The 14,706-nt window shown below is 33.9% G+C and overlaps 1 protein-coding gene across 1 annotated transcript; it reads left to right on the plus strand.

Annotated features, from left to right (window-relative positions):
• The first annotated feature begins 11,951 nt into the window (after positions 1-11,951).
• LOC140878633 (ammonium transporter 1 member 1-like) lies at positions 11,952-13,825 on the plus strand. Its single transcript, XM_073282251.1, has one exon. It carries the CDS (start codon positions 12,039-12,041, stop codon positions 13,533-13,535), a length of 1,497 nt encoding a protein of 498 aa, XP_073138352.1. The 5' UTR covers positions 11,952-12,038; the 3' UTR covers positions 13,536-13,825.
• The last annotated feature ends 881 nt before the right edge of the window (positions 13,826-14,706 follow it).

Genomic DNA, 14,706 nt, shown 5'->3' on the forward strand with positions numbered 1-14,706 from the left:
ATTTCACGTGCATACTGAAAACCTAATACCCAAATCTCATTTTCTTCGATAATATTAGTGTTTGTGCTATTATGTATCTTATTAGATTTTAATATCTGCAACAGTTGTACTTTCGAAACATGCATTGAAATTTTAATTTTAATATAATATTAGCGTACTTAAGAATATGAGACTTTTTGATACCGATGGAATTCTTGTCGTCCCTTAAATTCATCAGATAGGGGTATTTCTTGTACACAGTGTCATGTACATATTCAATATCAAAATAATAGTTGAAGTCACCTTCAATCTAGATTCCAAGATTCTTATGAAACATTTCAATGCGTGCAATGGAAGCAACAAAGACGCACACATTCAAACCCTTTTGATCGTGCACCGGTGACAAAAATTCATGTTGAATAACTATGAAATTATATATAATTATTTTACTAGCTAGCAGCGAGCACGCTTAAAGGTTGGTTGGTTGTTAAACTAGTACAATTTAATCCAGGTCTGCACTACTCGACATCCCTATTAAAAGGCCATTACCTTGAAAAGAGAAATCAGAGTAGGATAATGGCGCAAGCTAAAAGCTTTTATTCCAATTAACGGACAAGATTTTTCATTTAAAAAAAATTTCATTCAAACATAAATAAATGAAGCTCAGAAGTTGAAACGAAACACAACCTAATGTTCAATGTTTACAGTCAGCAAAAATCCAAGAATTCAAACACTAATCAATCAACAATAACTCGATGCACTTAACCACAGTCCTCATGAAAGGCCTCAACTCATGCTCAAGATGCATGCATGCTGCCGCAACATATGCAAGCTACGCATGACACAAAAAAATGAAATTTATTCATAAATAATAAGTAAATAACAGAGGGAGAGGACTGAGGAGGGATCACCTTAGAAACTTCTTTCTTAGGATAGGTGCCCTCAAGTTTTGGATCAATAATTTGGTCCCATTGATGTTCTCTGAAACGTTGAATGACCGTACCCAGCCAAGTAATTAGACACTCATGCCCATGAAGCATGGTGGACAACACATGCTTTCTTCCGATAAGAAGTTCTAACAAAAGAACACCAAAGCTATAGACATCGCTTTCTTGAGTAAACATGTACTGTCATTGCACATCTGCAAAAGGATGAAAAAACAAAAATCATGAAATCATGAGGCAGTGGTCAACTAGAAAATGAGCGAAAATTACTCTGGTGCATGATAGTAAGATGAACCAGGAGCTTGTTTTGAAAAGTTAAAGTCTATCTTGGCTTTATAGTCTTCAAAAACAAGCACATTTTTTTATTTAACATTTCCATGAATTATGGAACCAAAGGTTTCACCCCAACTACTTTGGACTAAAAAGTAGTAGTGGACTTGGTTATTGATCTTCAAAGTTGCATTACCCACTAACAAAAGAACATGGATTCCACGATCTTTATCGTCCTTGTAGGTGTCTTCGTATACAATCTGTCTAATAAATCTTAATGTTATTATATTAATTAATGAAATATTGATGAGTACATAACATTTGGGTGTACCTCATGAAATGTTTTCATAGACTCTTTAGACATTATTTCAGCCATGATCGGACGATCTTTAGATTACAAAAATATTGTACTTTCCTACATTTCACTCCAATTCTTATAAGAGTTTATCTTGAATCTTTCTCGTTGTAGAAAAATTATTATTTCTAAAAAAAGTTTAAATAATAATTAAATTTATAATTAAAACATATTACCTCATCGCTGAAATTGTCTTATTCATTCTTTATGCGGTGATTCATGGGCTCACGGAGGAGTCCAAATTCTTTAGTGTACTTGAGAATATGAGACTTTTTGCTACCGATGGAATTCTTGTCGTCCCTTAACTTCATCACATAGGGGTATTTATTGTACACAGTGTCATGTACATTGTCAATATCAAAATAATAGTTGAAGTCACCTTCAATCTGGATTCCAAGCTTCTTATGAAACATTTCAATGCGTGCGATGGAAGCAACAAAGATGCACACATTCAAACCCTTTTGATCGTGCACCGGTGACAAAAATTCATGTTGAATAACTATGAAATTATATATAATTATTTTACTAGCTAGCAGCGAGCACGCTTAAAGGTTGGTTGGTTGTTAAACAAATACAATTTAATCCAGGTCTGCACTACTCAACATCCCTATTAACATTACCTTGTAAAGAGAAATCATAGTAGGATAATGGCGCAAGCTAAAAGCTTTTATTCCAATTTTCGGACCAGATTTTTCCTTTAAAAAAATTTCATTCGAACATAGATAAATGAAACTCGAAAGTTGAAACAAAACACAACCTAATGTTTAATGTTTACAGTCAGCAAAAGTCCAAGAATTCAAACACTAATCAATCAACAATGACTCGATGCACTTAACCACAGTCCTCATGAAAGACCTCAACTCATGCTCAAGATGCATGCATGCTACCGCAACATATGCAAGCTACGCATGACACAAAAAAAATGAAATTTATTCATAAATAATAAATAAATAACAGAGGGACAGGACTGAGGAGAGATCACCTTAGCAACTTCTTTCTTAGGATAGGTGCCCTCAGGTTTTGGATCAACAATTTGGTCCCATTGAAGTTCTTTGAAACGTTGAATGACCATACCCAGCCAAATAATTAGACACTCATGCCCATGAAGCATGGTGGACAACACATGCTTTCTTCCAATAAGAAGTTCTAACAAAAGAACGCCAAAGCTATAGACATCGCTTTCTTGAGTAAACATGTCCTGTCATTGCACATCTGCAAAAGGATGAAAAAACAAAAATCATGAAATCATGAGGCAGTGGTCAACTAGAAAATGAGCGAAAATTACTCTGGTGCATGATAGTAAGATGAACCAGGAGCTTGTTTTGAAAAGTTAAAGTCTATCTTGGCTTTATAGTCTTCAAAAACAAGCACATTTTTTGATTTAACATTTCCATGAATTATGGAACCAAAGGTTTCACCCCAACTGCTTTGGACTAAAAAGTAGTAGTGGACTTGGTTATTGATCTTCAAAGTTGCATTACCCACTAACAAAAGAACATGGATTCCACGATCTTTATCGTCCTTGTAGGTGTCTTCGTATACAATCTGTCTAATAAATCTTAATGTTATTATATTAATTAATGAAATATTGATGAGTACATAACATTTGGGTGTACCTCATGAAATGTTTTCATAGACTCTTTAGACATTATTTCAGCCATGATCGGACGATCTTTAGATTACAAAAATATTGTACTTTCCTAAATTTCACTCCAATTCTTATAAGAGTTTATCTTGAATCTTTCTCGTTGTAGAAAAATTATTATTTCTAAAAAAAGTTTAAATAATAATTAAATTTATAATTAAAACATATTACCTCATCGCAGAAATTTCCATATTCATTCTTTATGCGGGGATTCATGGGCTCACGGAGGAGTCCAAATTCTTTAGCGTACTTGAGAATATGAAACTTTTTGCTACCGATGGAATTCTTGTCGTCCCTTAACTTCATCAGATAGGGGTATTTCTTGTACACGGTGTTATGTACATCTTCAATATCAAAATAATAGTTGAAGTCACCTTCAATCTGGATTCCAAGCTTCTTATGAAAAATTTCAATGCGTGTGATGGAAGCAACAAAGACGCACACATTCAAACCCTTTTGATCGTGCACCGGTGACAAAAATTCATGTTGAATAACTATGAAATTACATATAATTATTTTACTAGCTTGCAGCGAGCATGCTTAAAGGTTGGTTGGTTGTTAAACTAATACAATTTAATCCAGGTCCGCACTACTCAGATCAACTAATAAGAAATTAAGAATGCTAGCTTATACGAGTTTAAAATGCCTGCAACCTGGTTGACCATATTTTGTAAAGTAAATAATATTTGTAAAAAGAAATTTAATAATATAGACTAAGACATTAATCATGTCTTGGGTAACCTTCGAGCTTACGCAATAACATGCAAACCACGTTAGTCGGATAACTGCACTAGGTAATTAAGCTCTGTTCAAATAGATTAGTTTAAGAAACTGTTGGTAGGGAGAATCGAACATTTCACCAAGTGTTTATCTACCCGCCACCAACTTGTACACCCCATTTGAGTCTTGTCTCTGCTATGTTGTTAGAACCATATTTGTATTCTCAAATATTTTTTTTATTAAATTTGAAATTTTTCCTTTTGTCACTTCCAGTTTGGTTTCTCATGACTTGTGCCCGATTCGAGCAGTTGATCGTTTTTGTGCAAATGAATTTATCATACTTGTTGCTATTGATGTTGTGGCACGAGGACTTGATCTCGAACTTTTATTCATTATCAACTTCCACTTTTCGCTGAAGTAAATTTGCACCAAATATTATTTCTGATTTTGCTTTAAATAAATGCAAATACGATAAAGTTATTGAGAATTATCATATTTCTCTAATAGGTATAGTTCTCAATGGCTGATATGTCTATTAAATTTTACCGTGTGTATTTTCAATTTGTGCAAAAAAAAAATTCAATGATAAAATATAGTATGTACAATCAAATATGGTAGAAGATCAATAAATAAAAAAAATACTTGCAATATCATTTTTCAAGACAATCTTATTTATTTCTAAAAGTTTCACGATTCTGAAAAAATTCTTTCATTGTTCAAACACATGCAATAGGATTATTAGAAATCAGATAATTTTTGCTCAATTAAATTGTTAAAAATTTAATTTTAGTGCATGAGATCGATCTACAATTATGACGGCCGATTATCAGCATACCAAAAATTACAATTATTGGTTTTGATCTCAACCGTGTCAAGTTATAAATGTGTTATTCCAACATTGAGGTCAAATTACATTTTTCATTCAAGTAATAAATATACGTCAATGAGAAAATACAAAATCCGTCTCCATCTTTGTCTGATTCCCCGTTATTTTTAATTGGGATTCCCCATCCCCATCCTCGTCCTCATACCCCAATATATATATATATATATATATATATATAAAATGATGTGACACTATTCTATTGGACCACATCTTTATCACATCCAATAGAATAGTGTCACATCATTGGTGGGCATGGTAGTGAGCATGATAGGTGGGCACTTGTAAGAAACTCTATATATATATATATATATATATATATATATATATATATATATATATATATATATATATATATATATCATGGGCACTTGAAAGAAACTATATATATATATATATATATATATACCATGTCCACCAATGATGTGACACTATTCTATTGGATGTGATAAAGATGTGGTCCAATAGAATAGTGTCACATCATTGGTGGGCATGGTAGTGGGCATGATAGGTGGGCACTTGAAAAAAACTATATATATATATATATATATATATAACAACTATTGGTTTTGATCTCAACCGTGTCAAGTTATAAATGTGTTATTCCAACATTGAGGTCAAATTACATTTTTCATTCAAGTAATAAATATACGTCAATGAGAAAATACAAAATCCGCCTCCATCTCTGTCTGATTCCCCGTTATTTATATATATATATATATATATATATATATATATATATAACAACTATTGGTTTTGATCTCAACCGTGTCAAGTTATAAATGTGTTATTCCAACATTGAGGTCAAATTACATTTTTCATTCAAGTAATAAATATACGTCAATGAGAAAATACAAAATCCGTCTCCATCTCTGTCTGATTCCCCGTTATTTTTAATTGGGATTCCCCATCCCCATCCTCGTCCTCATACTCCAATATATATATATATAAATATATATATATATATATGAGGAATTTTTAGCTGCCCAACAATATTTTTTCACCTCGTCCCCGACCACTAAAACCCGGTACCGATTTTTAGTTGTTTTTGTTTTTTATTTTTCGCATAAATAAAATACGGTACCTGGTTTTTTTTCGACCATCTAACATCATACTCTCGTCTTCCCAAATTACGACACTACATAAAAAAAACAAAAAGTAAATGTTTTCTGAATCTATAAATCCAACAATAGTTAGGAAGAAAATCATTAAATAGAAGCGTACTCCAATTCTTCCATCGAAAGATAGTGTGTCAAAATTTGTTTCTCTTCATCAGTTGCTTCTTCATGTCCACAGTAATCGGTCCTACCTTTGAATTCATGTAGATCATCTTTCATTGGACTCTTAGCATTCTCATCAACATCTACAATGCACTTCTCCTTCAAACGAATACACTTTGAAACACAATAGAAAATAACAAAAAATTGTCAGTGTGCGTGTGAAAATACATAAAACCAAAAAAAAAAAGGATGAAGAGAATTTCAAACCCGTTTTTGACCCTTTCTCTTAGGTCTTGGCGATGAACTCGGCGGCGTCACGAAGATAGAAGCTTTCCTTTTCTTCTTGCGGTCAACCCTTGTTCTTATAGTATCCACGATCGAAGATTGAAAGCTGGTCATGTTCGCTGCTTTACTGGTACCAACACAACTCACACTTTTCCTTTCCTCAGCTGTTCCATCATTTTTCTCAAATCCCACATCATTCTTAATTTCGTTTATAACATTTTGCACCACCAAATTAAGCTCATTGTAATTGTCATGGTCATTAAAAGATCCAATCTCAGATGAATTTCCAGCATCTTCAATCATTTTTTTCTCATTCTTTTCAATATTCTCTTCATCCTCGTTTCTGACAAAATGCAAATTATTTTCGCTATTCTCTATATTATCATCCTCAACATTTCTCTCAAAATTCTCATCTATCTTAATATTCTCATCCTCCTCATTTCTCTCAGTATTATCATGCCCATCATTTCTCTCAATAGGATCATCTTCTTCTGTCACAAATCCAACCTCATTTTTGCTCTGCAATTTATATTCTGCTCCAACATCCATCATTTCTTTTTCAATCACAATCTTTGTCTTCCTACGACGCCTAACACTACCACATCCTAATTCAAAACACATCTGATTCTTAATCTCAGCCACTTTTTCTCACATCTTCTGATCGTACTGCATCAGTGGCACCGTCAGCCAATTTCAACACCTATGGTTGAGTCAACTATTATTTAATGGTTTGAACTTTTCATTCAATTATGCATATTCCAAAAAATATTTGGCAAAAGGTCAAACTACTTACTTCCAACTTCTTCTCCTCGGGAAAAGGATATATCGGCAAAACCTGTAAAATTATAAAATCACAAAAAATGTTGTCGGTCAAACCATGAGATTGAAATGAGCAATTTAATTCATTATAACAAAAAATTACCTTGGTTGAATCTATGGATTTGAGAAATAATTCAGCTTTCTCCTCATTCAATGGGATTTTGTTTTCTCCCCCCACCCCCCCCCCCCCCCTCTCACCGAAACGACCGTGGGAACATTTCTAAACTACGTCGTACACCTAAAGAAGACACTCTCTCATACACCCAAGCCTAAAACAAAATTAAATAATAGTAAATTAATCGATAAAACAATACAATAATAACTAAAGTAACAAAATACGCACCATTAATCCAACAGTGCATCCATCGAAATAAGTTTTACTCCTAGTTAAGCTTATTTCTCTCTGAATAAATCGAAATGCGACATCTCCCCAAGCATAATCAAAGAATGTGGTAAGATTGTCTAGATAAGGAAATATAAAAGTCGGGGTAAAATAATTTTCGGTGGAAAATATTATGGAGTTGAAGATGAACAAAATGTAAAGCCTAACGAAATCATCAATTTCTAAGTCATCATCACTGCCTGCAAGAGAAATAAGTTTTTTATATATTTTCGCTCGCTTCGCTTTTCTAACTTTACCTCTAAATTGACAAGCCACGAATATAGAATCCATTCTCAGATCCAAGTCAACAGGCTGGCCAATATGATGCAATCCAAGAATAATAGAAAACTCTTCTGGAGTAAAAGGAATCATAATACCATCACCCACAGTCAAAGAACATGATTCAATCTAAAATCTATTCAATATGAAATCAACTCTACGACTACTAACAGCGAGTTCGGGCATGTCAAACCAATTAGCAAAAGGAGTATCATTTATCCTAATCCATTGTTTTTGTCCTAGAATTGGTTTCAGTTCTGTCATGCGTCTTTAAAACAAGTGGGCGAGCATCGAATACAGTAGAGTTTCGTACTTTTCTTAATTTGTCCTTCATCAACAACGTTCTCTTCCACTGTCGTTCCTAAATTCAAATATAAATATGCGTACATATATATATAGCAGTATACCATAACATGATCAAGAATTATGATCATCAATTTAAAATTCAGTCTAAATGACATGGATATGACCAAAAAAAACTATGACAAGATCTCCGGAAACAAGAACACTATAAAAAAACAACATGAATACAATTTTATACAAACATACACACATAAAGGATGTCGATATGATATTCATATTCAAATACGCCAAAAATACATTACAATTAAAACCAACATCAATACAATAGAAACTGAGGATATCCCACTGATAATCGAAAATCACAACCTAAGTTCTAAAATTCTTCAATATTGCTAAAAAGTTCGCATTGCTCAATTAAATACACATTCAAAATATAAACATACACATTTACAAACAAAAGAACAAGAAAAACCCTAGAATTTGGGGAAAATGGTTACATAAGAAATATAACAAATTTGGGAAATAACATCGACAACAACCAACATTAATAAATAAGAATATAAAATAATTAATCAAATATAATCATAAAAACATTACGTTCAGAAGCTCTTCTCGATTTAGGATCTGGAGGAGCATCTCTCGATTTCTTCCTCTTGTTACTTCTCACGTTCCTCGCCTTCTTGGGTTTAGGAGACTTCTTCATCATCGTTCACATCAAAGCTTAAGAACGAATGGATGTGCAGAAGAAAATGGATGAAGGAAAAAAACAGAATTACGCAAGGGTGAAAATGGATGGCTGAAGAAAAAGGGAGGAATATGGGGATATAAACACATCCGTAATTTTTATAAAAATAAAAGGTATATGGGTAATTTTTGGTGAAATGGGGAGCTCAAACTAACTTGTTCAGGGATTGCAAACTTAAAATGCACTGAAAATGGACTGCAAAATATAAAATGTTTGGTTCTGGGGATTTATTCCAAATTTATCGTATATTTATCATAGTTTGAAAATCAAATAACTATATAAATATATTAAAAAATTATAAACTCTAATAATAATAAATAATATAACGGAGAAAAAATTTTCAAATAATCATGTATATATGTTAAAATATAAAATTAAGGTTTTAAAATTTAAAAAACTAATTTTTCAAAAAAAAAAAAATCGAGGCTTTTGACCAGTTCTTTCGGTTCAACCGTTAAAACGGTTTTTGAGATTGTTTCGAATCAAATCAGTAACCGATTTTGGGTCGAACCGGTTGTCGGTACAATCAGATTTGAAAATATAGCATTTAATTGTTGATGCCACAACAGACACATGATCATTTTTCAATGTCATTTAAGCACTTTTAGCTATCACGTAAGTATTTTATGATGTCACGTCAACACTCTATGAAAAAAAAAACCAAAAACCAATTATAACTTAATTTATAAGATCAAAACCCAAAATTATATACTTATATGACCAAAACACAAAATGAACAACTTACAAGATCATTTTGATTACATTTCCTTTAAATGATTTTTACACATATCATTTAGTGCGAAAGATGAAATTCAACATTATTTCATTATTTTTTTAGCATGAGTTTTATAATAGTTAGAGTTAATATATATATATAGTTTTGATCATATTGGCAACCATCATGGGCAACTACGTGAGCAACTGCTGACGTGACAATCACTCATTGGATGTACAAAGTGTCACGTCAACTGTTGTTTACGTAATTGCCCATAATGGTTGCTAATGTGATCAAACCTATATATATATATATATATACACACACACACACGTACATCAACTAGAACGTTATTTATCCTTTCATTTTACTATCCAAATAGTTGTTAAATTGTTTTGATTATATGTAAAAAAACAAGCAACCATATATTAAAAGGTTTAATAATATTATATATATATATATATATATATATATATATATTTCAAAAAATTCTTAGTTTTCAAATGAACTCATCCTAGCTATTTGAATAATCAATTCTAAAAGCAACTTCGATCAAATCATCAAAACTCCTGAATGCTAGCTACGGCAATTCTTAGTTTTCAAATGAACTCATCCTAGCTATTTGAATAATCAATTCTAAAAGCAACTTCGATCAAATCATCAAAACTCCTGAATGCTAGCTACGGCAATTCTTAGTTTTCAAATGAACTCATCCTAGCTATTTGAATAATCAATTCTAAAAGCAACTTCGATCAAATCATCAAAACTCCTGAATGCTAGCTACGGCAATTCTTAGTTTTCAAATGAACTCATCCTAGCTATTTGAATAATCAATTCTAAAAGCAACTTCGATCAAATCATCAAAACTCCTGAATGCTAGCTACGGCAATTCTTAGTTTTCAAATGAACTCATCCTAGCTATTTGAATATTCAATTCTAAAAGCAACTTCGATCAAATCATCAAAACTCCTGAATGCTAGCTACGGCATCTTTGAAACATTCAGCTCAAATTACTAGTTTTTAGATTTTAAATTTGAAGAAAACTTCAGTAGATATTCACATAATTAAATAATATAATATAATATTATTTATGTTTTTTTATTCGAAAAAAAAGGTCGCATAATCACATTCATATTTTTTTGTCGTTCTCGTAATTTGACTTTATTAAAACTACTTCTTGATTTGTATCGATCATTTTTCTCTAAATCCAAACTTAATAAATGAGTCATTAGATTTTTCGTGCGTACATATATATCCAGGAAATTATTATTTTTCCCTAAAAATTGAACTATTTGAAATTTTATGATTCTTGTTTTTGAGGAGGAAGGCGTTTGTAAACAAATCGGTCTGATTCATATCTCGAGTCAAAATTAATATTTTTAACATAAAAACTAAAAAAAAATTATAAGTCGGATCCGTGAGACGATTAATGATTTTTGTTGTTATAAATTGAATATCTAAGTCGTAACTCTGTCTCAAATTGAAACTTAAGATACATCAAATGAATTATAAGTTAAAAACATATATTTAATGATTTATTAATTTGATTGATCGATGATGGACCAATACATAGGATAGAGCGAACCCATACACATCCATCATCGCAATCTTTAAAAGACAGTTTTGCTATAATTTCCAAGCAATTATGACGTTCACTTTTTCTTTAAAGTGTTTTTCATCTTCCTCTTTCTTTCCCATCGATTAATCCATTTAAATGGAAGTCAATTCAACGAACTTTAATTCTTCTAGAAGCATGCCCTTTACTTGTCGTCGAAAAATTTTCCTTTACACTAACATATATTGCATAAAATAAATGAAAGTTCGGAATATATATACTACGCCATTTTCAGCTAATTTTTTATTTATAATTTTTAGTAATTCCTAACTTTATATATATATAATATATAAAGATTTCCATTGAAGGTGGATCTTGAAAGAGGAAAAAGAGGATCGGAATCCTTGTGATTATTATGGTTATTTCTATTGAATCTTGATTCTTGGAACGTAGGATCACCATAAAAATCTAACTACCAAGGAGTATCACAAATTTAAATAAAATAAAACAAAATGCACGTTTTCTTGAGAGTTTCCTCTCCAAAATTAAAAGGAGTCAAAATTTCATGCATGTTCATTTTTCGAAATTACCATTTTGCCCTGAAATTATTATTATAATGATTCTTTTCTTTACTCATAAAAAATATGTACTATCATCAAATACCCTTTTACATTTTTATGGCAAGATTTATCGTATTTTATATTAATAATGGAAAAAACTGGGAATTGATAAGATAATTTAAAATGGCTACAGATTTGATTTAATTTTGTTAAAACCAAAAACAAAAACAAAATGGGGGGTTGGGTAAATTTAGAACCACACAGTAGACAAAGAAAAGTCAGATATCAGAGCCCTTGGTGTATAAAATCTGGATCTAAGAGCTTCATCTCTCATCACCTTCTTCTCTCTAGTTTGCTTTGCTGCCCCAAATCCAAAACCATGGCATCGCTGAGCTGCTCAGCGGATCTTGCGCCACTATTCGGTGCCAACGTTACAAACGCAGCCGCCGCAGCTGATTACATCTGCCGCCAATTCTCAACAGTTTCAGACAGATTTGTCGACACCGCCTACGCCGTGGATTCCACATACCTCCTCTTCTCCGCCTATCTCGTGTTCTCCATGCAGCTCGGGTTCGCCATGCTCTGTGCCGGCTCCGTCCGAGCCAAGAACACTATGAACATAATGCTCACGAACGTCCTCGACGCCGCCGCCGGTGGCATCTTCTATTACGTCTTCGGCTTCGCCTTTGCTTTCGGCTCGCCCTCTAACGGATTCATCGGCCGCCATTTCTTCGGCTTGAAGGAGATGCCGTCGTCCCTGTTCGACTACAGCTTCTTCCTCTACCAATGGGCTTTCGCCATAGCGGCGGCCGGAATCACCAGCGGCTCCATAGCGGAGAGAACCCAGTTCGTGGCTTATCTCATCTACTCTTCATTTCTCACGGGATTCGTTTATCCGGTCGTCTCCCACTGGTTTTGGTCCACCGACGGATGGGCCAGTGCTTTTAACACCGGCAACCTATTTCTCGGATCCGGAGTTATTGATTTCGCCGGGTCTGGAGTCGTTCACATGGTGGGAGGCATTGCGGGCCTGTACGGAGCATTGATCGAAGGCCCGAGAATCGGACGCTTCGATCATTCGGGCCGGGCCGTGGCGCTACGCGGCCACAGCGCCACTTTAGTCGTGTTGGGTACGTTCCTGTTATGGTTCGGGTGGTACGGCTTTAACCCTGGCTCGTTCAACAAGATCCTGAGCGCCTACACCAGCGGAAACTACTACGGGCAGTGGTCGGCGGTGGGCCGGACGGCGGTGACCACCACTCTAGCCGGCTGCACCGCCGCGCTAACCACCTTGTTCGGAAAACGTCTCCTCTCCGGGCACTGGAACGTGACAGACGTATGCAACGGGTTGCTGGGCGGATTCGCTGCGATAACCGGCGGTTGCTCTGTGGTGGAGCCCTGGGCTGCGGTGGTCTGCGGCTTCGTGGCGGCGTGGGTGTTGATAGGGTGCAACAAGCTGGCTGAGAAGGTGAAATACGACGACCCATTGGAGGCGGCGCAGCTGCATGGAGGCTGCGGCGCTTGGGGGATCATCTTCACGGCTCTGTTTGCAACCCAGAAATATGTGAATGAGGTGTACCAGGGTAAACCGGATCGGCCATACGGGTTGTTCATGGGTGGGGGTGGGAAGCTTTTGGTTGCCCATATCGTTCAGATTGTGGTGATAATCGGGTGGGTCAGTGCAACGATGGGGCCATTGTTCTATATTCTGCACAAGTTCAAGCTTCTTCGGATCTCGGAGGAAGATGAGTTGGCGGGTATGGATCTGACCCGACATGGTGGATTCGCTTATGTGTACGATGACCAAGATGGACATAAGAATGGCATTCAATTGAAAAAAATAGAGCCAACTACTACTACACCTAATGGCAGATAAAGAAGAACAATTATTATTATCCTAATTCAAACGAATGTTAGGCTAGAATCCTTAGATATTGTTTTCCAAGATTTGAAATTTTTTTGGCTTGAAAAATTCCTACTTTCTTTGACTAGTTTGTAGATATTGGGTGGTTGTTATTGAAGATAATGTGAACATGGGACTACGTTTGCTTTCAAGTAAATCTCGTGGAAGTTTACATCTGTATCTCTCTCGAAAAAGGTGAGACTCCGAGGTAACACGGACTGTGTTTGCTTTCGAGTAATTTCATGGAAGTTTACATCAGTATTTTAGAAAAATATTTGTCTGTTTTTATTTTTTTTTGGGCGTGAGACTGACTATATATGTTCTCCATCGGGTGTGGCATCAAATGAGTGTTTGAGTTGGTTATAAATTAAGTGAATGTTTCGAATGAGCCCGTCCCATAAGATTTGCACCATGCATTTGATTTGTCGAATTTTGGTTTTATCGTCATTAAAAAGAAAGAGATTTAATTAAATTTATAAAAAAAAATAATAATTGTGTACTTGATCCCATCGGATCCTCTTCCAAGTAAAAGTCACATGGCGGCTGATTGAACAAAACCAAGTGAAATAAATCTCGTGACATTTATTTATTAAACTTCGAAATTCGAAATGAGAGGTGGATCCACATCCACATTGTATTGGCTGGCACTAGCTTGAAATTATAATTTGTTTTTTCGACTTCCCTTAAATATTGAAAAAATGAAAACTGCACAATGATTTAAACTGAATCCCTCAAATTCAAGTAACATGGATTTGTACAATTACAAAAACACTATTGAATTTTTTTTATATCGTATTTTAAATTTATCGTCCTACTTCTTGGTTTTCGGTTTTTCATATATATATATATATATATAATTGATTTGTTTTCTAAAATAATTAATCCATTTTGAAAATCGACAATGTTTCGAGATCGAGAGTACATTCTTAAAAAACTTTCTCCAATTTTTTTTTATTTAAAAAAAAATTAAGCAACAAGAACAAGAGTAAAGTCGTGGAATAATAATAATAATAATAATATTATTATTATTATTACTGTTGAAAATATATTATATTATATTAGAATTGTTGAAAATTGAGTTGTATTATTTTAAAAATTAGTATGTGATGATGTAGATGATGATGATTTAATTTTTGGACTAATC

This window comes from Henckelia pumila, chromosome 1 (assembly GCF_033568475.1).
Source record: "Henckelia pumila isolate YLH828 chromosome 1, ASM3356847v2, whole genome shotgun sequence".
Classification (NCBI taxonomy): domain Eukaryota; kingdom Viridiplantae; phylum Streptophyta; class Magnoliopsida; order Lamiales; family Gesneriaceae; genus Henckelia; species Henckelia pumila.

What these genes read in the sequence shown, in the direction of transcription:
- LOC140878633 (XM_073282251.1), top strand. Translation starts at nt 12,039, where the DNA reads ATGGCATCGCTGAGCTGCTCAGCGGATCTTGCGCCACTATTCGGTGCC.